Genomic DNA, 24,802 nt, shown 5'->3' with positions numbered 1-24,802 from the left:
TAATATGTTAGCATGAACCAATTATACACAGTTACGCATAAACGAGAGTGTGAATTTGCTATACAAACCGGGAATGTAAAAAAACTTAGTGTGTATTAAAACAAAACTAAGTGTGATATGGAAGTATGTGAAAATGAAGCTTTCCATTTTATGCCATAGAAGTTCACATACCACTAGAATTTTCCCTTTCAGTTATTACAAGAAGAGTTAATATCACACAAGATTGCTGCCATGATTTTTTTGAAACCTTAGTAAACGTCGTTTATGGATTTCTTCCAACTGTTTGTTATTAGCAGCCAATTGCGCAATTAAATCAGCTATTCCTTCTCCTTGTCTTAACTTCATATTGTTAGGTATAATTAAACAAACCAAAAACATCGAAATAATCTACCGCAATAATTTCTATGAAGGAAAACTTTTCACAACAGTATTGACAACTGATAGTCAATTTTGCAGGTAATCTGCCATATGTGAACGGGTATATTCATTTTGTGGATTTATTGGTAATTATGGCATGTGTGAACGTACCTTAATCGTAGTATGTACAGTTTTCAAATTCAATTTTTGAATAAGTTCATGCATAACAAATCGCTTAGGGAAGTTACAACTGTGAATGAGTCCTAAAAAAAAGAAGCATAAATCAGCTGTGAATTTTTATGAAATAAAGTATTTCCAAACACACATTTGTAGTTGGAATTAAACTTTTGCGTTTTTTATTCAGGTATTTAAAAATAATAAACTTCCATAATGTTATAATGCGGTCGGAACGCAAACAAAAACATAAACACGTTAGCCGACTCAGTGCTGTTGATTCCGAAAACATTGGTGTGTCCAAACCTTCATCCTCCCGCAAAGTGTGTAATAAACGAAACAAAAGGAAAGCGCGGAAAATATCTAAGCGGCAAACAAGAAAACAAAATCTAACTGTGCAGAAAGTTTTGGCAAACAAATTAAAAGGGAAGCAAAGGGAGGATATAAGGTTATGTGAAGCAGTCGTAGAAGTTGGCAACGGTTCAATGGTAAGTGTGCTGACCAAAAGATAAGGTGGCTATTTATTTACATAGATGTCCACGCGTCTGTTTATTATTATGTTTTACAAAGTTAGCAACATATTTTTCATCAACGTATGCAGCGCATGCGTCGTAGAACTGTCAGTGTCCTTCACCACCGATAAGGAATTGCCAAGCGATCCTAAATTTTAATATAAAAAGTGCGGCATCGCTTTTTAATTCTATGCTATTTCAATATAACTTATTTCTTTTAATTTGATCATTACAAGTTAAGTTTGGATAAACTTTCCATTACCATAAAGTACTATTTTATCCGGAAAATATAAGCAAATAATTTTATAAAAAAAATCGTGCTAGAACTTTAAAATATGAAATCCCTTTTTACCTTTTGTTGTTTTCATTAAGTTTACCATTAGGTTTGATCCGAGGTGTAAAAATGAACGTATTCGGAGAAAAGAGCATTTGAATTTATAAATTTAACATTAATGTTAAATGTTAAGTTAATGTTAATATTTGTCGAGTTTTTGTAGAAAATATGGTTTAAATATATTTACCTTGAGAAAGCAAAGTTTGACCCCTAAGTGTACAGTAATAACTTTCGTGTATATAGTGCTTGAAACGTGTTTTTTGTTAATAACTTTTGAACAGAGATAAAAAATCAGGTGATTAATCCTGGATCAGTTCGCGTCGATGGTACCCTCTTGATTTTTGCTGATCAATTTTTCCAGTTATTCCATAAAGTATATAATTACCATAAAAACTACTAAAAATCAAAAGGTTGAAATATCGATTTGTGTATAAAATATTTAAAATTAGGTAGACATTATACTCGTAAACATATCTTTCCTGGTAGTAAAGAAATCGTAAATACAGGCCTGTGAAAGGGCGAGTATGTAACCGCATTCTAAAAAAATTAAGTACGCTTGGCAACTCTAATGGCTCTTATAACGGTTCTGCATCCCATAATATACGATATTCCCCTTCAATAGCCCCAAGAATAATAGAATTCTGTATTCTATTCGCCTTGCAATGGCCCTTATCCACAGAATGAGCTGTCAAGAGGAAGACTGAAAATCGTTTACTCAGGTTGAATCATCCTTATTAGCAGCACGGCAAAAAGTCTTCCGTATTACAAAAAGGCATTTCTATTGATTTTCACAAGTCGAAAGTGCCGCGTAAATTTCGCTAAAAATTAAGTTACAAAAAAAAAAATAAGTGAGCATATAAATACTAGTGCATTGAATTAAGACACCAACAATGGAGGAGTTATGGCACAAGACATGCAAACACTTTGCAGTATCTGAAGATGTGGCCAAAAGCTGGTACACACGAATAAAACAACGTCTAAATGAAAGTCAATCCAAACGTTATTATCACAATTGGAATGAAATGATGCAGCATAAGCAAACACATTTGCAGCACTGTAAGCCTGCTCTTGTGTTGGCTGCATTCTTTCAATACTATTCTTACGATGGCGTACAACCTTGTGCGAAAGGGAATTGTGCAGCATTTGAAGAATTTTGTTGCGATGCATCGCTAGAAGACGTAAGTAGTTTATTCATATTCTTTAGAAGTATGAAATACCTTTTTTCTTGCAGACAGAGTCCAGGAATCTGATATTGAAACTTCTGGGTGATGAATCGACAGAGAACGAGCTGAACACGACGTTTGAAGATGATGCGAACTTACTGCAGGATTTGGATCTTGTTATACTAGCGTAAATAAACTTTAAAAGATTTTAATAATATCTTATACTTGGCCTTTGTATCAAGGAACTATAATTTTTATTTTTATAGCGCAAATGCGGAAGATTATAAACGCTATAGTCAACTACTCCGTAGAGAATATGAGCATATGAGCGATGAGGATTACAAAAACATGCGTTTAAAGGTACTCTAAGTTCTGTTGTTGTTGTTGTATTGTAGTATCATCAACATTCCCCATACATATACGGGGAATGCTGCTGAAGTGGCAGTGAAGTGCTGAAGTGGCCGTACTTTAGGTTCTATCATAGTTTGGTTTAATGTGTATTAAATTTTTAGGTACTTCAAGCATTGCTAAGTATACCAAATATATTTTCAACACCGGAATTTCAAGTTCGCTATGAAGCTGCAGCACGTTCAAATATGAAAGATGAAATAAACGCTCTAAAAGCATAGTAAAACTGTCGGGCCGAATGATTTTGTTAAAAAAACATACACGTACATAATGAGTGCATAGTATATATGAGAAATACAGAAATCAGAAAACAAAGTAACGTTTAGAAAATGCAACTCATCAAATGAAAGTTAACTTAATGCAAAACAATATGTTTATGTACATATATGCTTATACGTGCGATTTAAAAAATATTTAGCTATGCAATTAACATTGCATTTGTGGGCGGTGGTAATTTCCAAGATATACATTAGTTTTTGAAATGTATTTATTTATTATTTAAATGGTGCGAAATCTCAACGTTGTCAAATCGATATTAAACTACCAAACATTCAACCCACCTTGTAAATGTAGCCCGGCTTACTTTTTCTCAATTCTACGCCCCAACTTACCGTCAAATATATATACATGAATTTATTAAAATTATAATTGTGTGTGTATTTAAAAGAAATGATTGCAATAAATATGTAAAAAAGGAAAAAATGTGTTTTATTGAATAAACTATTATTTGGCATTTTGGATAAATTAACTAATTCGAAGAGCATTAGATGAAGGCAAATGCGTAAGCATATATTTTCTGCACTCAATGCTTTTCGACTTATTACTTTACCAAAATGGCAGAGGTATTATAAAATTGCTTCGATGGAAACCAAACAGGTATGTATAAGGGAACAAGCTAAAGTGAGAATCTAAAATTTGCGCAAGAATATACATATGTATGTTCATGTTTGTCCTCACATGGTATCGGTTTTTCCAAATTATAATTGCACTAAATTAAAGAAGTGTAAAGGATGTTTTATAAGTTTTCATATAATCATGGTATTTATGACAATATTGATTTTATATGGGAAAGATAAGAACTAATTTTTCCTAGACTGAGAACTTCGCTTTTTTTCGTAGTATTACACTATTTTCTTTCCGATTACGCAATTGCTTTTCGAACCAGCGCCTGCAAGGCATTTTTTTAAATTACCGTTATATGTATGTATGTCAGCTAAATTCGTCCAGTTTAAATTCGTCAAGTTATTTCACTTTTTAATTGAACAGACGAACGGACGGGCGGCAAAATTTTGGTTACATTTTGATGTTAATAGAGAAAATATTATCGCGTTTATTTAAAGAGGGCAGTGTCACACCTTTTTCTTAATATTTTTGAACAATCTTATTTATTAATTATATTTATCTATTACGTCTTTCGAACATTGCTGAAATATGTAATTTTTGAAAATTACCGTAATAACCCAAGAAAGCTTGGTTATTAACCGATTCCTCCTATACCAAATAGGGCGAGTGTTGGACTAAGTAAATAATTAAATCAGTTCAACTTTAGCTTGTTGTCGTTATAGGTAAGTATACACCGATGCTATATTAGTAATACCAGCTGCAATTATATTTAATAATAATATTTCTGATAAGTTTTAATAATTTTGACTCTCTTTTACATATAAATATATATATATATATATTCCAAGCCGAAAGTGATGGAGACTCCTCAAATTAGCCATATAAGAAGAGGCGGTGACTTTAAAAAGACTCGCGACGACAGGGTAAGCTTAAATTGCTAAATATTTTTTTATTCGCACTTAATCTTGTCATATTGTTTTAAAAGCAGCAACGTCGCTTATACCTACGTAATAATAGGCTTAATAATCGTAGCTCTTTGGGCAGTAATACGACGACGGCCAGTCAAAAAATTACCAAAAAACTTCTGCGAGCCATAAAGCGGCGCCAATTACAAAATGATAATTCAAAATATTTAGAACGAAGGAATAAATTAAAACGTAAATTAAATTTGACAAATAATTCCAAAAATGAAAGCGAAGTATCCACCTTACTTAATAATAGTCTCGAAGAAGGTGAAATAATCTCGGATGATGAAGTCAATAAAAGTCCTTCTACCAACAATTCATCTACAGTTATGGGTGAAGATAATGATGATGACTGTATTTGTATTGAACCGCAAATCGAAAAAATCGTTATTGATGACGATGAGCCAGTCACATCTCGCACAATAGCCAAAAATAACATTTCCTCTGGTTATGTTTCTATAATTCAGAGTGTAAATGATCGCCAAAGTAGACTCGCCGGCCAGTTACTCACATCAACCCCATATGACGAGGGACCCATACGATCGGTTGTGCAAAACTCTACACAGAATATTGAGCAGGATCACTTAAGTGATGTATCTAGCCTTTTTTATGAAGATGTTTCTAGAAACAACTTTCTAGAAAGCATCAATTCTGAAGACACTTTCATCAGTTATACTAGAATGTCGAATTTGGTTAGAAACCACAAATCGAAGGCGGGAAAACGAAGAAAAAATAAATCGCGAAAGGACACTTCGACTTCGGAAGATGTAATCATTTTGGAAGACATAGTAAACGATACAACACAAAAAGTAACCGAAAAGGAGAACGAAATGGATGACTCCGTAATATTTATAAGTGAAACTGTTGGAAAATCGGATAAACCTGCACCAATGCTCGATTTTGTGCCGCTGAGCAGTGATGATGTACCGAATGTAAGTTCTACAAAAATCAATTTAATGAAATCTCAAGCTTAAACGCATTTTGCAACTATGATAAATACATTCTAGGCCTGTGCCCATTATCGTCTCGATTTGTAGATATATTAGATATTATATTGCATTTTATTTCCGAAAATAACCGCTCCTCTATTAACTTTAACACTAAGATCACTAAACTTAAATCGGTTGATAAATCCAAGCGTCGTTATTGTTGTTGTAGCAGCATAAACAATCCCCATACATATACTGGGAATACTGCTGAAGTGACAGTCCTTGGCTGGATATAAAGCTGGGTCGTTCCGGTTACGTAGAACCGACTGTTGTGGGAACGATCCAAGCGTCGTGCTACCAGACGGTTGCACAATCTGCCAACTCACCGCTTCTTTCTGCAGCGATGCGGTCCAAGTGGCCATCAGGAAAGCAAATGCTTCCAAAGCCATTAAGTCCGCTGGTATCGACATGCTGATGTTGAACAATATGGGTCATATGGGGTAGACTATGTCATTAGGGTATTCAATTTGTCCGTGGCCACGCTCGCTCAAGTGAAAAGTGGAACTTGCTAAAACCCACCAACCTAGGGGAATCGTATCGCCCAATAACTCTCCTTTTCCCAGTAGTGAAGACTCTAAAAGTCCTGCCACTCCCGTTCTTAAGAAACATCCGACCCCAGCTACACATCTGCATGGGTTCTGCAAAGTGCATAGGACCACGACTGCACTTAACGCCATAAATCCGCAGATAAACCATGTGCTTAACCAAAGCTGCTCTTGTGAGGAAACGGCCCTAGTAGCGTTAAACATATCGATGGTTTCCATATAATCACTCATTCTACGCTACTAGATGATATTCAACAGTTGTTGATGTGTTTGTTTTAACAGTGATAGAAACCCCGTCAGTGTAGGTCATATCACCGGTCGTCATCTAAAGGTAGGCCCAGGAAACATGCTGTTCCGACGGGTTGGGTCCAGAGGGAGAGGGGTGTTAGATGAGTAGGTTTTAGAGGCATGTGAAAAGGTGGTTAGTGTCGTGCGGAGTGCCTTCACATGTCGGACATATGTATGCTTGGTATGTCGGAGTTAATTCTGGATAGGTAAGAGTTTAACCTGCTACAATATCCAGAACGTAATTGTGCCAGTGTTACGCGTGTCTCACGGGGAAGCTGCAGCTCTTCATCTGCTGTAGATCGTAACAGTCTCCCGGTGAATGTCGTTTAATGTCTGTCTAAACACTGTCTGGCCCAGTAGATTTCTGTCAGTAGCACCCCAGCAGGAACTGCTTGCTGAGCAGTTGATTGTGCTCCATTACAGGGAGTATCTTTGCCTCATTGTGAAGGTGTTGAATAGGGGACATCAGGAGGCAACCGTTCGCTGGCCGAATGGCAGTATTTTGGCCTGTCTGTAGCTTTGTCCACTGCGTGTCACTAGTTCCAGGCGACCAGACAAGCGCAGGTCTCTTCAGCGCTGGCGGGAGTGACGACTGATAAATATCATCCACTTGGTAGGCGGGTTTCCCTGGTTTCAGTAGTGGGACCACTCTCCCTGCTTTCATGGATGATGAGAGTGGCCAAGGACAAATTGAAAACTTTTTAAGAAATCCTACTCCCAATGGTCCCAGGTACTTCAACATCAGCGCGTTCAGTCCGTCAGGGCCAATGGCGTTTGAGGACTTTGATTTGTTGCCCCCTGAAACTCACCACAGGAGAAAGGGGTAGGGTGATATATTTTTCATGCCATGGGAATGAATGTTGAACAGTCAACCCTTCCGGGACTGAAGAGGTCGTCGGCAAATTCGAGGTGAGGTGAAGATAAAGCAAGTGGTGTCGCAGGGGGGTTGATGTTAGTGGTTGGACTCCGATAACGGCATTCGGGGGTCGGGAGCTTAAGAAGGTGGTAAGTGTCTTGCAATGAATGTCGTTTATAGTCTGTCTGTACACTGTCCGTTCCAGTAATTGTCGATCTGTTTTATCCTGGATCTCATCGGCGTAATTGAGGAGGTGCCTCCTGACGTGCCTAAGAGACGGCTCAGGGAGCATTTCAGCCTCGTCGAAGTGGGGGCATAAAGAGGCTTCCCATCGCTGTCCGAATGTCACGGTTTTGGCAAGTCTGAAGCTTCGTCCATTGTGAATCACTAGTTCCAGGCGACCAGATATTTATGAAAAAATTGTATGCTTTTACAACAACAACAACGACACCATCAACCATTTATTCACGTGCCTCGTTAAACCCATTCACCTAACACCTCTATCCCGTTCGACCCACCCCGTCGAAACAGCATGTTTCTTGGGCCTATCGTTAGATGATATCAACGGCAACGGCCGGTTATTTCACCGTGCCTGGCAGAGCTTGATGAACTGCTACATCAACAACAACATTCTGGAGTGATTTTTAGGCATATATTCTCTTGCAGCTTATGTTGCGTTACACCATATAACATATATACTACTATTTGATTTTTGCCACTTTGATATTTTTTAAATTGTTGTTCAATCTTTCATTGTAATATTGCAGCCAATCATCGTGCCGAAGAGTCCGCCACGTACACCGAGAAGAGCAGCTATAAAAAGTGGACTCTTCACAAATAGCGAGAGAAAAGAGTTAGTTGCTTACAACAATAATACGTACAATCCAAATGCTGATGATCCTAAAGCGGCAGAAAAACAATCAAAGAAGCGCTTAATACTCATCGATGGCTGCAACGTCGCTTTTAAGTAAGTTATTTTCGAAAATTTTTGTGCGTAAAATAAAAAATCTGTATAGAACTCAGTAGAACTGGATATGAGGAATACGTACAAATCCAACGAAATTTAGTAGTGGGTATTTTTTATTTAAAATTTACTTTTATATGAATATAAAAACTTTTTCATGGAGCGCCCTCGTACTTGCTACAAGCGTCTAAAGCATATTCTAAAGACTTTCGTGAAGTTTTGAATGTTATTGGTTTTATTAATAAATTAATATTTTACATTTCTTTAATTCTCTTAGTCATGCTCTCAACAAGGAATTTTCGGTAAAAGGTTTAAAAATATGTATTGAATATTTCGAAAAAATGGGGCATGAAGTTAAGGCTGTTGTACCACAATTTCGTATGCACAGATGTTCCGAATCTTCGGCAATGTTCGAACTACATAGAGCTGGTAAAATTGTGGTTACGCCTTGTAAAAACTTACCAGGAAAATTTACAATTAGTTATGATGATCGGTAAGTACAATAAGCTGCAGCGTATATAGACACGAGTGCGCCAAATTTCTTAAATTGTTCTCTTTTGTTTCTTGTAATGCAGTTTTATCTTACAATTGGCTTCCGAAATCGATGCAGCCATTGTTTCGAATGATAACTACCGTGACCTGATTAATGAAAATTCCGCCTTCAAAAAACTAATCGAGAATCGTGTTATTGGCTTTACCTGGTGCAATGACCTATTTATGGTAGCCAAAGATCCATACGGCAAATGGGGTCCATCATTACAAACTATTCTCAATCGGACGTAATCTAAACAATCGCCAAGTCTTTTGCACTCTAGTTTTAGAAAATGTAATATTTGTATACTTATCTTTTATAGCAACTTGTCCGCTTGTATATTCGAAGTTATCCTTTTTAGTTTCTTACATACAGTACTGTGCCTAAGCAAAGCAACTTTTTTGCCATGAGTAGAGATTAAACCTATATTTGTTTTAATCCCCGAACTCGGATTATTAATCTTTGTTTCTGACAATATAATAAATTGTTGTAATTAATTCCTAAATGATAAGCAGTCATAAAAGGAGCCGTGCAAATACTAAGCAACATTTGGTAGGCGATGGTGTCAATCTTACGCTCTTTTGTTAATAAATATGGAACCTGGAGTTGCATTTATGTTTTAAAATACGAACTAAGAGGCCGGCCATGATAAGTGAAGTCTAAAAAAATTTCCAAGCGAAAAACCGGGTTAAACACAAGAAATCGCTTAACAGAATAAAGTTTTTGAGGGTATTTGTAGCCATTTTTCGAATTACTGGCCTGTTAATGATTTTTAAGAAAAAATCTGAATTTTATTTATATGTACAGGTATGTATATAAAAATATTAATCCCTAACCCTGTTGAAATAAATTTTCCTAAACATGTTTCGAAGTATATTATGTATGACTATGCTTTAGAAAATATGCTATCCATGGCTGAAAAGAATTCTTTGCTTAGCTTTTGCGCAAGGCTGTATGTGTTTTCATGTATATGTGGAGGAATATGTTAATACAATACTTTTCGTTATTATTATTTATGTCTTTTCTTTTTTTTAAGCATGTGAAAAAAATATGAACTAATTTATTCAGTCACTTTTTTGAGGTTTTATGTCACGTGAATAAACTACTTTTAAGCATTTCAATTTCGAAATTCGAATACTGAGCACAATAGATCTAAAAAAATTCAAAGTGATAAAACAGATTAGCCACGAAAGACCTCATTACATGAAAAAGTGAAATTCAGAACTAATTTAATTACTCAGTTGCTTTTATAGCCAATAAACGGCCCCGCTTGTTGACATTTTGCTGCTAATATGATACTTTCTAAAAAGCTTGGCTATGGCTATGGTTATGGGTGCGGCATCTCTAATTGAGCTTTAAATTAAATTTTCGTAAAACAAGGTCTTCAAGTTACTAGATATTTTTCTTCGAGGCTTTGCAGATATACATAGGAAAAAAATGCAATTTGTTTGTCAAAAATATATGCAGTACCGATAGAATGAGTATACAAGGTGGCGCAAAATTAATCACCTTACCGAAAGATTTATTATTTTTACAAATGACGTCGTACGCCAATCGTACTTGACACTTGTCAACTAAAGAGCTGCAGTATAAAAACAGACAAGCAATGGAGCGCGTAAAGCTCAAAATAAAGATTTCTATCACACAACATCTTTTAATTTAGTGAAAAAGTTATTCAAAAACAAAATTGGATGATTAATTTTGAACCACCTTGTAGATTTTTATTATTATATCTTATTCTTATATTTAGCACTACAATGCAATCAATGGTTTAGGGTATAAAGGGTATAAACGCCGTCCCTTAAAAGATTTAATTCACTTTTGCTAATGGAGCGCTGGTCTCGGTGCTTCGTTGCTTGTGTTTGCCGCACTAGCGCAGTTAACGGTCAAGTCTGTGGGACTTGCACCTACTTCGGTGATACATGTTTCGATCGTTGTTGTGGAAGCTGTCATTGCCATGGCACCACCCATAGCACCCTCCTCCATCGCACGTAGCTGTTGCTTCGCATCTATGTAATTCGCCATAGCATTCTCGTATGTGGGTGGATTATCACTGATTGGCATGGATGTATCTGTGCCAACAGTGCTGCTCGGCGGTAAGCATATGTTTCCATTCCCTTGGGCGTGCAGACGGGCTGTGGATAAAGAAAAAAGGTAAGACAACAAATGAGTATGAAGGAGAACGCTACAATACAAATTCTACAATTTCATTTAAGGGGGTAGTATGGTTAATTCGGTGTAAAACAAGCATATTTTTCGAAATTTTTTTTGTCGACGCAGTTGATTTATTCAAAATTTTAAAATTACTTCATTATAAAGTCATATTTAAAGAATATTGTGTGAAATTTTCATTGATTTTTATGAAGAAATGAGTTGGTGGCAGCGAATCTTCGCGGACGTCTCATAAAAAAGTTTTATTGCGGTGTCCCTCAGAACTCATTACTGGATCAACTAAAATCAAAAAACCAAATTGATTTCATCAGCTAATAAAGTTTCGCAGGTAACAACGTCGAATTTTTTTTTTTTTTTAATTTTTTAAAGCGCTTTGAAGTCAAAACAACGATTTTTCATAAAAAAAATTTGAAAACTTTGTTGTTTTAAAATATGACAAAATTTAAAAAAAAAAAAACTCGACGTCATTACCTCGTGAATAAAGTAAAGAAACAAAAAAACCAAATTTGAAAAGAATCGGTGCAGTAGATATGAATCTACAGTGGACACCGACCGTAAAAAAGGCAAGTGTGAGAAAAACGCGTTTAAAGATTTGTGAAGATTGTGAAATCCGGTTGGAGAGGTAGATACTTAATCCTTTGTGTCTTTGTCAATTTTACTCTAATGCACTTCAAACTTTCACACAATAATCTTAAGATGTTATAGAATAATTTAAAAAAAAAAAAAAAAAAAAAAAAATGAAAAAAAAAATACCATACTACCCCCTTAAATATTGTATTGAGCTGGTTTCTGCAAACAATATTGGAAATATTGAAAAGAAAACTGAGTATTGGCCTCAAAAGTATTATTTTATAAAAACCAATTTTAATGTTTCCTGCTGAGTTCAGTTGTCACGTGTAAAGTTCTTGCTAATAGAAATGCTTTAATCTTATAAAGTTACTAAATTAAAAACTTATACACATAAGATAGGCTGGTTATCAGCTGTCAATAAATTCCGATGGATAAATTTTTAAAATAATACTATAATATCCAAGAGATATTGCTTATTCCAAAAATTTTATTTTTAAATAAACAATTGTAAATTTAATTAAAAAAGTATACCTAAGACACTAATATACATTGTGCAAATGTCGCTAGCTTTTAAAACCATGTTAAAAGCTTGTTAAGTAAGCGTGGCATACAGTTGTAATAGCTGGGATACGGTACACTAGACAGGGCTAGTTTACTGGGGTGGCAGCCCTTGGTCGGGAAAAACCCGAGATATTCCCGTAACGTAGAACCGGCTGCCATGGGAATGCGTGGCATACACGAGGACCCTTGTTTCAAACTTAAGTTACGAACATGCAATCTTCGTATATGAGCGGTTTGAAACAATATGCGTAATATCAGTTATTTTGTGGATACAAAAGAGTGCATACGGCATCAATCGTACAAATCGAGGATCGGAAAATTTTTGTTTTTTTGACACCTGGAAAGTTCTTCGAGAGTTTTGGATGGTCAAAAATTATGAATACAAAAACAAATTTAGAATAGAAAGGCTTTTGAAAAACTTCTTAAAATTTATATACAAATAGAACCAAAAGATTTGTTAGTTACGCAGTGAATGACAGTTTTAGTTTCTTTAGTAAATTAATACGCAAAAATTCAGCTCTTTTCAAGTAGAAATCTTGACCCAAATCAAAGTTAGTCCGTCATCGGGTATATGAAACGAGCCGGATTTGTGTATATCCGGCTTAGAATAAGCACTTCAGCAGCATTTAAAAAAAATTGATAAGGGGAATATTTTGTGTTTCATGATTTTAAAACAACACCAAAGAAATACCTTAACATTGCGTGTTTGTCCCCAACGCAGCTATCCTAAGCTAATTATCAGTGTAAGAACTTGAACTTCAGAACTTGAAAAAAATGGTTGCAAATTATCAAAACCGTATTGTTAGTGTGCTCGTTGAGAAGCTACCATGAGCTGACCTGATATACCATGGGCTTTTTGAATTTGCTACTTTTCTGCTTGGTGTAAAGATGTATAGGAGCACCCCAGTACTAAAAATATTTTTTTAAATTTTGCGTTTTAATATTTTTAAAAAGGGCTCGAGCTGGTAAGTCTGCACTATTTCTTTAACAATCTGTGTTTGCTTTCGTTTAACCAAATTACCCAATTCATCATCAAAATTCCTAAGTTATGGTACCTGTTGCACTACACTAAGGCACTTTAGTGAAAAGGTTTGTTGGAATGATAAGTAATATAAAATAGTAGAAATACATACACACATAAGTACATACATAGGTAAAATAAAAATAAAAGTCAAACGAAAACAAATACGCGAGAGAGTGGGCAGTAATACTGCTTCAATAACAGCAGCTACTCGTAAAAACGCATCCATAATACTCTACTCAGAGATGCGCCGCGTCCAACTCATCAAGAGCAAATCGTATAAGCATTGCGTTTGTTTGGCAGTCGGGTGTTGTTGCTCGCGGTAAGCGCATGTGTTGTATGGCTGTGTTAAGGTCAAAGTCGATGCCTTTATCGTCATGGTTGTTCCGTCATAAACATTAAAAATTTATTAAATCGGTGTCAAAAGTCATGTTAGGACTAAAGTTATAGCATTTCCACACGTGTTTGTTCAATACTTTACGAGCGTCTTGCCTGTGTCAAATTCTAAAGATTTCACAACTATTGACAAGACATCGTAGAGTTGTGGTGTAAGTGAAATTCGCGCTGCGTTGCCAAATGTGCTCTGCAAATATTTGTTTAATAGAAAATTCAATTAAAATTATACATTGTTTATGTAACCACGTCACACGTCACGGAGACGCACGTTTACACTTGGATTTCAAAGTTATTGAGTACCAAAGTGCTATTGCTTGCCGTTTTTTGTTGTTGTTTCTTTCGTTGGGGGCATAGGTGGGTGGTTGGTTGTATAGGCAGAGTGAAAGTCATGAAAAACAAATAATCGACAGCAACAGAGTGCACAGTACTCCACAGGTATTCGTCACAGTTCGTCTTGAGCAACGAAAAACGTTTAACACAGTGCAACGCGGAGGAGCGCGAGTGTTTCTTGTTTCTATTTAGTTTTGGTTTTTGTGAATTAAAATCAACTGTTTTATACGGTAGTGAGCCATACAGATATACATACATACATATTTAGATAAATACAAATTGGTGCTCTCAGATTTTTAGCACCAGTTTGCTATCAGTTGGTGGCACATTGAAAAATATTTCAAAGTTATAATTTTGATTGATTGATGGATTGAATAGTCATTAAATCATATGGTTTTTAAAATTTTGTGTTACTCATCTAGACTTAAAAAAAGGGAAGCGATACATGGTGCACGGATAGAACAGCGCTCCAAAAGATAAACTGGAACTGCCCAGATTTATAATCGTCCAAATACTTTCCATTCAGCTATATGACGAAACAACAAAAATAAAGAAATCATCCAACATTACTATGGCGTCGCTTATGCATAAATGCAGATATTTGAATTTTTAAAAATCGGTTATTAAATTAAGACTATTAAAAATAGATTGGAATTGTAGGGACATATAATTTAAAAAATTGTTTTTATTTTTTTGATTGTGGTGGTTCATTTTTTGAGATATTGTACGTATTAGCACGAGGGGCGGCTGATTAGTTCGCAACCTAGGCTGCTAAAGCCACCGCAACCTAAGTAAGATATTATATTTTTTATTTTTCATTTATTTATATTCTCTCTTTTATACTTTATTACTGCCTCAGTTAAATATACAGCTATGAACAGAGAAATAGCGCACTTCGCCACAATAACAATAAAAACAGTTATTTTTGCACAAATCTATTCTTTTATTCCGGTATTATTAAAAAATAAAAGAACGCTAAATAAATAATATTTCAATATCTAGAACTATGAGGAGTTCGAAAAATCGGGATTTATAACATTTTGAACAGGACACTGAAAGCAGTCTCAGTACATTTTTTTCTTAGGAAGTGGGTAGTTATCATGATTGAATAACCAGTTTACTGGCATGGACTCGATGGAACATGACTCCGTCGCATTTTTGAGAACATCAATATATGTATATGATATTATATATACAGCCATGGACAGATAAATAGCACAAATGTGAACCTTATACGTTAAGTTAAGTTTTTAGTACGAACTTTGCTTTGATCAAATAAATTTGGTTGTTTATTTATGCTTGATTGAAGTTGACACAAAAATAGCACATTGTAACTTGTGCAGCGGAGAATACTTGAATATTGTTTCAGAGATATTTAGTATATTTTTTTGTTTCTTAACACGTTGACTGCCGCGCCGGGCAATGGGTGCCGGCGCATTGTTTTTGGTGTGGTGGTGATGCACACTTGCGGCGCTGTGTGATAACCAGCAAATTTCGCTCGGCAGTCAACGTGTTAAATAAAATTTTAAAGTAATTACTAAAAATGGGTCGTGGAAAACATTGCACGAATAGCTGAAATCATGATGTTCTCTCGGAAAATGGAATAATTTAGTTCTACCTAAGCAAAAATACGGGAAAAAAACCAAAGCCGTGAAAAACTGATGTTAATGTAGATAGAGCTACAATATGCAAAAGCAATGCAGATCATTTTAAGTCGACACAGCAAATAATGCTTGAAATAAACCAAAAATCTGGTCTACAGGTGTCCAAAAAGCTTGTAGGTAGGCGACTTAACGCAGCCCAGTTGTTTGGCCGCATAAGCCGAAAAAAACCACTCCTCTCAAAAAGACATATCAAACACCGACTTGCCTTTGCAAAAACCCATAAAGACAAATCTATTCAGTTTTGGAAAAACGTACTTTGGACCGACGAAACCAAAATAAATAGGATGGGACCAGATGGGAAAACTATTGTACGTCGTCCAAAAAATCAAGCGCAAAATCCTAGGTTAACAAAAAAGACGATTAAACACGGCGGCGGAAGCATCATGGTTTGGGGAACTTTTTCCTGGCATGGTGTTGGGCCGATTGTTAACGTGGTTGGTAAAATCGATAGATTTCAGTATCTGGATACACTCCAGAATAAAATGGAGCCATTTGTGTTTGAATTTATGCCATTAAATTGGACATTTATGCAGGAAATGATCCGAAGCATGCTGCAAAGACATTGAAGCAATGGCTCAGAAGAGACAAAATTAATGTACTGGATTAGCCGAAGCAGAGCCCTGTTCTCAATCCAATAGAAAATTTGTGGAATGACGTCAAGATCAAATTCGCTAACAAAAATTTTAAAAATGTTGATGATTTGTGGGCCGCAGTTGAGCAGGCTTGGTACTCAATTCCAAAGGAAAGATGCCACAAGCTTGTAGAAAGCATGGAGCGACAGCTTGAAGAAGTAATCAAAAACGGTGGATATAGTACAAAATACTAATCTGGTAAAACAATATTGTTACTTAACTATCTGATTTATTTACTATTTTTGCTTTTATTTGGAATTTTTTAGGATGTGCTATTTATGTGTCCAGGAGATTTCGTGAGTTATCAACGTTCTCGTAAATTAAATCAGAACTGAAACTCTTTTTGACAATTTTTTTGTTTTAAAGTGGAAGTAAATACGGTTTTTTATTTTTTATGTTGCTTTTTCCCCAATAAAAAATAATTATTTAAAAACATATTCAACTCTTTGCTTTCAAAGTCTAAATGTGCTATTTATATGACCATGGCTGTATAAGAATTTCCATATGGTCATTTATTCTCATTATTGGTCCAACTCCGTTCGAAAGAAATGATCCCCAAAATTTTCAAGTAACCCCACCATGCATTACGGTCTTTGTTGTGCTTTACGGTGATTGAACTCTTGGGTTTTTTACGATGAATAAAAGTCCTCCCATCAGGGCCAGTCAGATTAATTTTAGTTTTTCGCCCGTAAAAGGTATTCTTTCCAGAATTTTACAACTTTGCTTCTATGGGCAATTTGCGAAAGGCAAACGTGCCGGATAATTTTTGTTGTTGTTGTTGTAGCAGCATAAACATTCCTCATACTTACATACGGCGAATGCTGCTGGAGTGACAGTCCTTGGCCGGATATAAATCCGGGTCGTTTCGGTAATGTAGAACCGACTGTCGTGGAAATAATTTTTGTCAACAGTAGCGGTTTATTTTTGCTGATACGCCCATACGTTTTTTTTTATTAAGGTGTCTTCAAACAAGTCTGCCTGATATATTCAAGCTACATTTCTCATTTATTTCCAGCGTTATCGCTCGAGTGGACTTTAAAGAACCACACTTCTTAAAGGTCCCAAATAATGTTTTCCTTTCAAGTGAGCAGTGAGGCCCTCTTCCTATTTTGCTGCCCAATAACGATTTTAAAGGACGCAATTATATAAGAATTTGCAATTATAAAAAATAAGAATTTACCGAAAAAATTATCTTTAATAATCTTAACTAATGATTGAAAGAGAACTGCGCTATTTCCTTGTCCACCACAATAATATGCATTTCGAATAAAACATGGTAAGAAGAAACATTAAAAAACTTAACGGGAGCTATTGTCCGATATTAGAAAGAAGTGATTTACAGCATAATATTGCCATAAAAATGTACATATACGATTATCTGTTAATCTTTTATTTTATTTATTTGTCGTTACTTTATCATTGATTCAAAATGATTAGAACTGTTTTTGAGGTCTCCAAATATTTAGTTTTCGCATTTTTATTTTGTGAGCCTCAAATAAATTCCCATGCAAATGTTACTTCATGAATTACATGCAACATGACTTCTTTTCTGTTATTTCTAGAATAAATTACGGTCTAGCATTTTTAAGACCAGTGGCAGTAAGCCGAGTGATAGCAGTGAGTGAGTTTCGAAGTATTTATTCACTGATCATCATTTCACTTCGAGCTTTCCAATCGGAGACCCTCCCCTTTCCACCAGAACACTATTAGGTTCGTAAATCATGGTTAAGGTAATGATGTAGGATTTTTTCTCAACCTTATTTCGAATTCAAAGCACAATCGTTGTTCAATATACCCACATAGTATAAGTATTTTAAGAGTCACTATTGATGGAATTTGCCGATCGGATGGGAAATGCACTTAGATGCATGTATTTACATATGTATGTCCGAGGGAGATCGATTTTAAATAAAACACGTTTTTTATTTAATCTTTCGCATCTGAAATTAGGCAAAGAGGCCGGTGCCCTTGGTTCGCACACGTATTAAAATTAAAATATGTATGTAGATGTTAGATTCTGTATAAATCTTTATATGTGAAAATAACATATAATTAAATAAAGTCAATTAAATCCATTTTTTTAATAAGGTGAATAGTTTAATAAAAACTATTGTGTATGTGAGTGTGCGTATGTATGTATAATTTCTTTCATTTATGTGCTTAACAGGCTCACTCCAGAATGATGTTATTTTTAGCTCTTCTCTTATACAGAAAATGTGAAAACATTAATATTCAGTGAAATGATAAACAAACATTTTTCACCTGAGTACGCCACAAGCAGCAGTTAATACCCACGCACAGTCACCACCCACCTAACAACCTATGTACTCCTCTGTCATCTGCACTCTATATATTTTTCATATCGCATTAATTGTTCCTTTCTCCCAAATTACAGCTACAACATTTATAATCCTTCGAACATTACACCACAACTGCTCTTCCAAATAAGTCAACAAAAAACAAAACAAGTGTGCCATAAATGTTTCGACGTGTCCTTTCATACAGCATCATTGGCGCTGGCGTCATCAGTACTGGTCTCAGTCTACACACCAACGACTATGATGTCAATTCCTTGGGTATTGTGCGTCTCGGTCGTTCAGCAATTACCGTTTTCGATGTGGCACTCACTTACAAACGCGAACTGTATTATCGTGAATGGGACAAAACCTCGCCCGAGTACAAAGCGGAAAAAAGTCGTGTACATAAAATAGCTGCCCAAAAGCTGCTAGACCTCATCTGTATTAATAAGGGGGTTTATATAAAAACTGGTCAACATGTTGGTGCGTTGGATTATTTACTCCCCAAAGAATTTGTACAAACAATGAAAATACTCCACTCAAATGCGCCACAAAATCCCGTCGAAGATCTATACAAAGTCATCCGTCAAGATTTGAAACGAAACCCGGACGAAATTTTCGAGTCATTTGAACCAAACCCACTTGGCACGGCTTCGCTTGCCCAAGTACATAAGGCCACACTAAAAACTGGCGAGGTAGTTGCTGTCAAAGTACAGCATCCGTATGTGAAGGGAAATTCTCGTGTCGATATGAAGACGATGGAATTGTTGGTGAAAATAATGGAACGCATTTTTCCCGACTTCAAAATACAATGGCTAGTTGATGAAAGCAAGAAGAATTTACCCGTCGAACTTGATTTTCTCAATGAGGGCAAAAATGCAGAGAAAGTAGCAAAACAATTTCAGAAATATACATGGTTACGTGTGCCAAAAATCTATTGGGAACTTAGCTCACCGCGTATATTAGTTATGGAGTACCTTGAAGGTGGACAGGTGAACGATCTCGATTACATTAAGAAACACAAAATCGATCCATTTACTGTGTCGAACAAAATTGGCCAACTGTATTCGGAAATGATATTCACGACTGGTTTCGTGCACAGTGATCCACATCCAGGAAACATACTTGTGCATAAGAGTCCAAAGGGTGAAGTAGAAATCATATTATTGGATCATGGTCTCTACGCGAATCTGACTGATAAATTCCGGTATGAGTACTCAAAGCTTTGGCTCAGTATATTGAATGTTGATCGCCAGGCGATGCGTGTGCATAGTCAGAATTTGGGCATTAAAGGTGATTTGTATGGATTATTTGCGTGCATGGTAACGGGGCGGCCCTGGGAGACACTTATCCAAGGCATCAACAGAGTCAAGTACACCAAAGAAGAGGTGAGTGGCAAGGCACATTAAACAGGTAATGGCAGTAGCAAAAGCAACAAGAACAATGGATTTTGTTTTTGCTTTTAGTCCATAGTCTATAAAATATAATTAAACAAAATTTGGAAATTTAGAGACCAAATAAATAGAAAAAACTCAAAATTGCTACCTGTTTAATGTGCCTTGGTGAGTAGAGGTGTAATTGTTAACTTTTTTTAAATACTAATAACTGACTTTCTGCGTCACTTAGAAAACTACGCTACAAGACAACACCTCGCTCGTACTACCGCACATAGCGGATGTGTTGGCTCAAGTTGATCGTCAGATGTTGCTCATACTTAAGACTAACGATCTTATCCGAGGCATTGAGGCTACGCTACGTACACAAAATCGCATGACTGCCTTCTGGGTTATGTCTAAATGTTGTGTACATTCGACCTTCAATGAGCAAAAATCACTCAAATCAACACGCTGGAGAGCTCTGAGGCTATTGATACGTGAGAAATGGGAAATATTCAAATTGAATATTTTTTATGTATACTTGGGGTTTATTAACTTTGGTTTCTTCGCGGCGTTGAAACAACTTTTATAGAATTAAAAATGCCTAAAGAAAATTTTATTTTATTTATTCTAATTATTTGGAAAGTTAATAATTAAGTAAGTTTTTGTTTGTATGTGTGTACATATGTAGTTATTTTGAAAATTTATTTTTGTAATTATAAAAAAATGGCCACCTTTTAATTATATAAAGTGACTAAAGGACAAATGAGCTGCAGCGTACAAAATATTTTTTTTAAGTGAAGAAAGTAAGAAAAAATACAAATCCAGTGAGCAAACTATTGAAATGAATTCATTATTAAATGCGTTAATTTAACTATTAAAATTTTATTGATCTACTTCAAATATCGAATATTATTTGTTGTTGTTTTTGTAGCAGTAACTTTGCTCTGTCAGTGTAGTGTAATCACCGGCCGTCTTCGTCTAACTCATCTAACGATAGGCCCAGGAAACTTGTTGTTTCGACAGGTAGCGTCCAGAGGGAGAGGGGTGTTAGATGAGTGGGTTTGATGGGGCATGAGAAAAGGTGGTTAGTGTCGTGCGGGGTGCCTTCACATGCCGGACATATGTTTAGTATGTCGGGGTCGATTCTAGATAAGTAGGAGTTTAACCTGCTACAGTATCCAGAACGTAGTTGTGCTAAGGTTACGCGAGACTCTCGGAGGAAGTTGGAGCTCTTCGTCTGCGATGGGTGGTAGTTGTACTCCGATGACGGCATTCGTGAGTCGGGAGCTTAAGGGTCTGTCTGTACACTGTCCGATTCAGTAGTTGTCGGATTGTTTTGTCCTGGATCTCGTCCGCGTAATTAAGGAAGTGCCTCCTGACATACCTGGGAGGTGGCTCAGGCTCAAGCAAGTGTCTGTATGGGTGAGACCTGCGGTAACACCCTAACAGGAACTGCTTGGTGAGCAGTTTATTATGCTCCTTCATAGTGAGCATATGGGCCCCGTCATGAAGATGTTGTATTGGGGACATCAGTACACTTCCTGTCGCAGTCCTTATGACTGTGTTTTGGCAGGTCTGTAACTTCGTCCACTGCGAATCACTGGTTCTAGGCGGCCAGAAAGGTGCAGCATAGTTTAGAACCGGTCGGCCTATTGCCTTAAAAGTCGATAGCAACATTTCTTTGTCTTTGCCCAAGTGCTGGCGGCAAACGATTTGAGGGCTTTGTTGCGATTCTGTACTTTAGTGGCAATAGCGGTTGTGTGTGCAGAAAAGGAGAGCAAACTGTCGAAGTTGCATGAACTGGTTAACTTCAAAAGTGGTAAGTGGATCACATTAATAAACAAAAAAAATAAATAAGAGTATTTACTTCATGCGTATTAAATTTTACTGTATGGGTATGGGAATAAGTTTCCGCCCTCCTAAAAGAGGTGTCGCTGCTGCCGGTAAGGTATAGCTTTCTCTCTTCTTTTCCTCTACGTTATGTCTTTTTTCTCTCTCGCGAAACGAAAATGCCCAAAATGTTGCATGACCTTAAAATTTTACTCACCATTCTCGCTCGTCTATCGACGCCTAACAAGTTTCGCTTCAAAAAATATTCATGCTTCAAAGGTTATGTTGTGTATTTGGTGGGATCAGAAGGGTGTCATCTATTATGAACTCCTTTAACCATCTGAAACAATCACTGGCGATCGTTATCGATTGCAGCTAATGCGTTTGAATCGAGCTTTCAAAGAAAAGCGGTCGGAATGTGACGGTAGACATGACAAAATGATTTTGCTGCATGACAACTCCAGGCCACACGTTGGTAAATCGGTTCAGAAATATTTAGAGGGACTTAATTGGGAAATCTTGCCCCACCCGCGGCATTCCCCAGACAGTGCCCCTTCGTGTCACCATCTGTTCCGATCAATGCAGTCAGCCCTTATTGGAGAGCTCAATGAATGGATCTAATCAATGGAACTCGAATTTTTCGTCAATCCGTATGCTGTTTGAAAGATAAGAAAAGGTTTTTGTTTCCAATGGCACATACTTCGCATAATATCATGTATTATGTAATTGTCTAAATAGTTCGTAACTTTGGCTAAGAAAGGACGGAAACTTATTACCATACCATATTTCGCACTTTAAAATTCTTAAGGCCAATTTGTTATTAGCTCAAATGGTAACTAGATTTATCAACACTAGGAGGGAGGAAGCTAATTCTTGAAAATATTACCTTTTCTAGCATGAATTTGCGGCCTCTCCTCAAAATTACATGTCACACTCTCTCTGGATTTCTTCTTTCCTTGCTAGTTTTTTGGTAAATCGGAGGCTAAATTCCGATAATTTATGATAATTAATTAATCAAATTTATTAGCGTAGTCTTCTGTTCGCACTAAAACAAGAAAATAAAATTTGCAAATACTAGCAAGTTTCACGTGCAGTTGACTGACTTTTTGTATATTAATTTGTTGGCTTTAATTATTTCAGACCTTACAATTTTAAAAGTCAATTAGTTTATTTTCTTAACATATAATCAGTTGTTGCAATCACATACTTTTCTTGCTGTTAAACTTTTGGTAATACAAATTTTCTAAGCAGCTACATACAGCCCTCGTATGTTACTCTGCAAGTTTCTTGCTTACGCAAACCAAAAAATTAGAACTTTGTCATAATTATTGAAAATTATCACTTACGCGAACAAACATATTTACGAATTGTTTAAACTTTAGACACATAATACATACATATGCGGTGTGTTTAGAGATTGTTATAAGGAGGATATTATATTTATATACAGGTATATTATATATAATTGGCGCTTAGACCCATTTTGGTTGTTTGGTCGAGCTCATCCTCCTACTTGTGGCGTGTGTCTTGATGTTGTTCCTGAAACAGGTGTAAGCCAACTCTATTTGTTTGTTTTATGAGGAGCTTTTTCATGGCAGAAATACACTCGGAGGTTTGCCATTGCCTGCCGAAGGGCGAAATTTACAAAAGAAATAATATTAATCTGTTTTCTTATACTTCCAGTATAATACAGGGTGGCTGATGAAAGGCGCTACCAAAAAAAAATTGAATAACTTTTTTTCTTTTTAAGTTATCTGTTCCATTTTTGTTTTAATTTGCAGATTGATCTTTAAAATTTATTAAAATGGATAACTGGGACACGCAAACAAGAATTTGGATAGTCCGCCGCTATCACGCACTGGAGTCCGTAGTTTTGGTACAGAGAGATTACAGGCGGATGTTTGGCGGCGATCCCCCGAGCAGATGGACCATAATGAGACTGGTGAATATGGAGTACTTCTAACCCACAGATACTCCACGAGACGGAATTGCATCCTCTTCGCGTGACAGTGTGGTGTGCGGTTTCTTCACGCTGTATTGTCGGGCCTTATTTTTTTGAAGAAAATGGTCACACCGTTACGGTTACTGGAGACCGTTATTTGAAAATGCTGAAAGAATTTTTGAAGTGAAACTTCTTTAGGCGCGTCGGGGGCCCCAAGGCAGATTGAAAATAGGCAAGTGAAACGGTAAGTTCGGAGCGTTACCGAAATCCGTCAAATGGCACTGCTTTGCCAGTAGTGGTTTTGTATTGTATTAAAGAACTGTTGCATACTTTTAGGCACTCATTAATAGCTTTTTGCGTCGATAATAAAGTGTATCTACGATATTTTCAATAACTTTCTAAAACCAGGGAATGTTAATGCAGGGAAAGTTAACGAAATGAGAAGGCGCAAAATTGAATAGCAGTTTTTCGAGTTGCAAATTGAAGATTCTGTTAATAAGGCAGTGTCGCCTATTCATGTTGCTGGTTTGCTAACGACTGAACGATGGAGAGTAAGAATACGTGTCATCAATTGATGTATGGGATGGACAGCACTGCTCAATTTCGCGAGCAAAGAATCGTTGGAACTTTTGAAATTTTTCAAAGAAGCCTTTGATCTAGATATTGTTAACGATATAAATGTTAGTACAACTAGACAGGGAACAACAATAGACGCAGTTTTCGCACGATTCATCAACAATTTGAACGCAAATGTATATATCTCCCACTTTAGCTATCATAAGCCGATTATTAGTATATTAGGAAATAACCATTGTGAGAGTGATCCTGAAAATTTTGCAATGTCATGTGAATAATTTGTGAATACAATCGATGTATGTATATACTAGAAATGTGTTGAAAAGGTGCCTATGATTCCATTGTAATTATAACTATATTTTATCAATGTATAATAAAAAATTTATGAGTAATATTTACGCTTTTCTGAAAAAAAAAAATGAAAACCTGAATTTAACACGAGAGAGGGGGGAGAGATCTAAACCGGGGCTCCCATGCATGGAACAACCAACTTAGAAGTTTC

At 36.2% G+C, this 24,802-nt stretch overlaps 4 protein-coding genes across 7 annotated transcripts in view; 3 read left to right on the top strand and 1 right to left on the bottom strand.

Annotated features, from left to right (window-relative positions):
- The first annotated feature begins 628 nt into the window (after window positions 1-628).
- Window positions 629-9,942, top strand: LOC129243630 (uncharacterized). Of its 2 annotated transcripts, none has more exons than XM_054880800.1 (6): window positions 629-1,019; window positions 4,640-4,714; window positions 4,777-5,688; window positions 8,202-8,401; window positions 8,676-8,891; window positions 8,974-9,942. In XM_054880800.1, the coding sequence occupies exons 1-6, from the start codon at window positions 756-758 to the stop codon at window positions 9,179-9,181; spliced, it is 1,875 nt and encodes a 624-aa protein (XP_054736775.1). In that variant the 5' UTR covers window positions 629-755; the 3' UTR covers window positions 9,182-9,942. The 2 variants fall into 2 exon arrangements, with proteins under 2 accessions (XP_054736775.1, XP_054736776.1); XM_054880801.1 differs by having other exon boundaries at window positions 630-1,019; window positions 4,780-5,688.
- Window positions 1,384-3,559, top strand: LOC129243632 (uncharacterized). Its single transcript, XM_054880802.1, has 4 exons — window positions 1,384-2,555; window positions 2,609-2,727; window positions 2,807-2,900; window positions 3,053-3,559. The coding sequence occupies exons 1-4, from the start codon at window positions 2,268-2,270 to the stop codon at window positions 3,167-3,169; spliced, it is 618 nt and encodes a 205-aa protein (XP_054736777.1). The 5' UTR covers window positions 1,384-2,267; the 3' UTR covers window positions 3,170-3,559.
- A 765-nt stretch (window positions 9,943-10,707) lies between the features above and the next one.
- LOC129243629 (uncharacterized) overlaps window positions 10,708-24,802 on the bottom strand; it is a 31,563-nt gene continuing 17,468 nt past the window's right edge. Inside the window, exon 3 of the mRNA XM_054880799.1 lies at window positions 10,708-11,065. Within this exon, the coding sequence (XP_054736774.1) occupies window positions 10,755-11,065 (311 nt within the window). The 3' untranslated portion in view covers window positions 10,708-10,754. The remainder of the gene's footprint in view (window positions 11,066-24,802) is intronic.
- On the top strand, window positions 13,489-20,859 carry LOC129243628 (aarF domain-containing kinase 1). Of its 3 annotated transcripts, none has more exons than XM_054880798.1 (3): window positions 13,489-13,576; window positions 18,672-19,961; window positions 20,200-20,859. In XM_054880798.1, exons 2-3 carry the CDS (start codon window positions 18,756-18,758, stop codon window positions 20,539-20,541), a joined length of 1,548 nt encoding a protein of 515 aa, XP_054736773.1. In that variant the 5' UTR covers window positions 13,489-13,576; window positions 18,672-18,755; the 3' UTR covers window positions 20,542-20,859. The 3 variants fall into 3 exon arrangements, with proteins under 3 accessions (XP_054736773.1, XP_054736771.1, XP_054736772.1); XM_054880796.1 differs by having other exon boundaries at window positions 13,551-13,802; XM_054880797.1 differs by lacking the exon at window positions 13,489-13,576 and adding an exon at window positions 14,040-14,210.

Source organism: Anastrepha obliqua, chromosome 4 (genome assembly GCF_027943255.1).
Source record: "Anastrepha obliqua isolate idAnaObli1 chromosome 4, idAnaObli1_1.0, whole genome shotgun sequence".
In the NCBI taxonomy this organism is placed as follows: Eukaryota; Metazoa; Arthropoda; class Insecta; order Diptera; family Tephritidae; genus Anastrepha; species Anastrepha obliqua.
Note: the sequence above shows the minus strand (reverse complement) of the source record. Positions and strands in the feature narration are given on the sequence as shown.